We start from the raw sequence: 3238 nt of genomic DNA, 5'->3' as shown, positions 1-3238 counted from the left end.
AGAGGGACAGAGACGAACCCGACAAAAAAAAACACCTGACTCTCCTGGGCTGCACGATTCGCACGGAACAAGCGGTCGAGGCGCGGCCGCTCAGTTTGACAGAATAGCGCGCGTGCACTTTTTAGATTTTAGGATAATTTTGAGTATTGAGTCAAAACTTTCAGATAGCTATTCTTTATACATGATGTTGTTGTATTTTGTTCAGTTTGTATACCTATTTGTTTATTTGCAGACTTGACTTTGTATTTTTTTTAATGAACAAATAAAACGCAACAAAGTCATGTTGTTTCCCTCGATTTTTTTAATAACAAACTCAAAGGGATGGTGACGTAGGATACAAACCACACTATATCTTAGATGCATTTATTATCATATACTCCATTTACACAAAAGCAAGTATTAGGAAACGGATTTGTAATTTCAAAGTCTCTTGAGAAATATAGGTCATCAGAAGTTTTTTTTTTTTTTGAAATGTAGGTAATCAAGAAGTTGGGGTATGTGAGGAAATGAAATACTGTAGATCCGGTTGCGGCAATATACAGGGAGGCGACCAAACCGCGTCGATCGGCGGAGGGAAAAAGTGACAGGAGTTGCTTAAGCCAGTCGGAGGCGTAACCTCACCGCCGGTGACGGCCATACGGGCATACGGCCCCACGCTCACGTGACCATCCGCACCGACGCCAGCTGCAACCTGCAAACGAGAATGCTGGATCCGTGACTGCAGCGACGGCATGCACCGCGTCCTCGCCTCCTCGGAAGCAGGCGAACACACGTACGAACAGTGCGGAAGGCCGGTTGCCCTGGCTCTTGACCAAATTCAGTGCACTCCTTTATCGGTTAGTAGTATTTCTTACACAAGTTAATGGCCAATTACACCTATGGACCGGACCGCTTAGCTCAGATTTTTGGATAGCATCCAAATTGGTGGTGTCTGGTTAAAAACTACTTCCTCCGTCCCGTAATGTAAGACGTTTTTTGACACTACACTAGAGTCAAAAAACGTCTTACATTATGGAACGGAGGGAGTATAAAACACTGTGCAGTAGGTTAGAGCATCTCTAGCCAATCCCTCCAAAGTGGTTAGAGGGTAAAAAATTGGTTTAAAGGTCTTAAATCGGACCTAACCGATCCCTTATACTTCTTGCGTCGTTGTCGCCTAGCTACTCATGGGCGTGCCTCTACCGATCATCAAGTGTGATGACCGCTGACGGCTAGTGATGCGCCGGGTCTCAAAGACGATAGAACATCCCGGATTGATCAAGAGAGATCTATTGGATGTTGATGCACTAGTTGGTAATGCGTCGGGTCTTGAAGACGATGCAACTTCCTTGACTGCTCCTCTCAAAATAACTCTTGCAACTTTTGGTTACGGGAAGAAGAATACATTGGTAATTGATCAAGAGAGGTCTATTGGATGTTGGTGCACTAGTTGCTAGAGATGGGATTGGAGAAGACGTAATGTCTAAGTTTGAGAAGACAAGGAGAAAAAAGTGTGTAAGCTAGAGAAGGCAACAAAGAAGAGCAATAAGGAGATGGAGAAAATATTGATTGAACATGTAGAAGCGGTCAAGGAAGTTGTGTTTCTATTAAAGTGTGTAGATTTTCTTGTTATTTTCTTTGGATGAGTGCTAGTATTCACCTCATAGTGACGGACCGGTGAAGTATATGCCTAAGATGTCGTTTAATAGAGTAACTAGGTAGTAAGCTTTAAATCCATGGTCTCGAAAGAAATTTATTTGTGTTATTTTTTAATGAGTTAAGTTTTATGGGTTCGTCTATGAACTTTTTCTTTTAGGGATCTGGTTGCTGAAAAAAGAAACTATACGACCGGGTCATACAGACCCAAACTGAAGACCACCTCGGGTGTTTGACACATGTCAAACCGAATCTCAAAGCAGCTATCAACTTCTTCCATCGTTTTCTTGTACCAAATCTTGATTTCTGTAGCCCATATTGATGTACCGGCTGCACCATACTCTTGTCGTCGGCGTAATCTGCCATGGCTGCTGTCCACGTCATCGTAGTGGCGCTCCCTGCCGCCAGCTGCAACTCCCCTGCTCGTCGCGTTCCATCCCTTTGGGGGCTCCATCCCGCCTGGCGTGATGCGCGACCGCCGGTGACAAGACCTGATGCAGTTCGTCGCCATGAATGATTGCGCTTGTGACGAAGCAGATGGACAAGTACCTCGCACTAGTGCATCGAAGAAGGCACGCCGTCTTGTTGCACGACCACCACCAGCGAAAGGTGGGTGGGGCTTTCGGTTGTCAAAAGAAAGAAAGGATGGGAATCAGAAAGGGGAAGGGACTAGTGCTTTGAGATTGAAAAGGACACGCGTCAGATATCAAGGTGGGTCTCATCTATACCTGGCCATGGGATACCCGGCCCGGCCTGGGCCGAAAAAGCCGATCCGGCCCGGTCTTGCCCGCGGCCGGGTCTGGGCCTAAGTTTTGAGCCCAACGCACACGTCGGGCCGGGCCTGGGCTTGGCTTTTTTGCGCTTTAGGGAAGGGGCCAGGCCCGAGGCCCGAGGTCCTGCAGGCTTTTTCACTGTCAGGCCGGGCTTGGACCTAAAACTTAGGCCCGACGAACGGGCCAGGCTGAGCCTGAGCCTAGGTTTTCTGCCTCGGGCTTCGTTAGGCCCGGCCCGAAGCTCGGCCCGACCCGACCGATGGTCAGGTATAGTCTCATCTGAGGTTGTGTATGACCCTGGTCGTAATTTTTTCCCTAGTTGCTCCAGAGAAATTTCCCTTTCTTTTGTGGTATTAATTAATCTGTTTCTTTCGAGTAGAAAAAGAAAAGGCAAAGCAACTGGACCCCTAGATTTTCTCGAGCCTCCCCTCACCGCGCACGGTGCGCGGATCCCCAACGCTCACGATAACGGCGCGACCATTATTCCCTGCACTCCACTCTCTCCGCAATCTCAATCCTCCACTCCACTCTGCCGCTCCACTCTCGCCCGCTCCCCAACCCGCCGGCGGCAATGGCGTCCCTCCGCGCCTCCCTCCTGCTCGTGGCCGTGCTGTGCGCGCTCGCGGCGTCGTCCGCCTCCGCGGCCCGCGACCTCCGCTTGCGCCCTACCCAGTTCGTCGTGCGCGGCCGCGTCTGGTGCGACACCTGCCGCGCCGGATTCGAGACCCCGGCCTCCACCTTCATCGCTGGTACGTGCTTACGCCGCACCCGCCTCTTTCCTCCTCTCGATCCGTTACGGTTGTACTAGTATCGACTTCGCAGGAGCGCGT

The 3238-nt window shown here is 49.8% G+C and overlaps 1 protein-coding gene across 1 annotated transcript in view; it reads left to right on the top strand.

Moving 5' to 3' along the window:
• The first annotated feature begins 2868 nt into the window (after nt 1–2868).
• LOC119322865 (pollen-specific protein C13-like) overlaps nt 2869–3238 on the top strand; it is a 4164-nt gene continuing 3794 nt past the window's right edge. Inside the window, exon 1 of the mRNA XM_037596401.1 lies at nt 2869–3157. Coding sequence (XP_037452298.1) covers nt 2980–3157 — 178 coding nt within the window. The 5' untranslated portion in view covers nt 2869–2979. The remainder of the gene's footprint in view (nt 3158–3238) is intronic.

This window comes from Triticum dicoccoides, chromosome 6B (genome assembly GCF_002162155.2).
Source record: "Triticum dicoccoides isolate Atlit2015 ecotype Zavitan chromosome 6B, WEW_v2.0, whole genome shotgun sequence".
In the NCBI taxonomy this organism is placed as follows: Eukaryota; Viridiplantae; Streptophyta; class Magnoliopsida; order Poales; family Poaceae; genus Triticum; species Triticum dicoccoides.
Note: the sequence above shows the minus strand (reverse complement) of the source record. Positions and strands in the feature narration are given on the sequence as shown.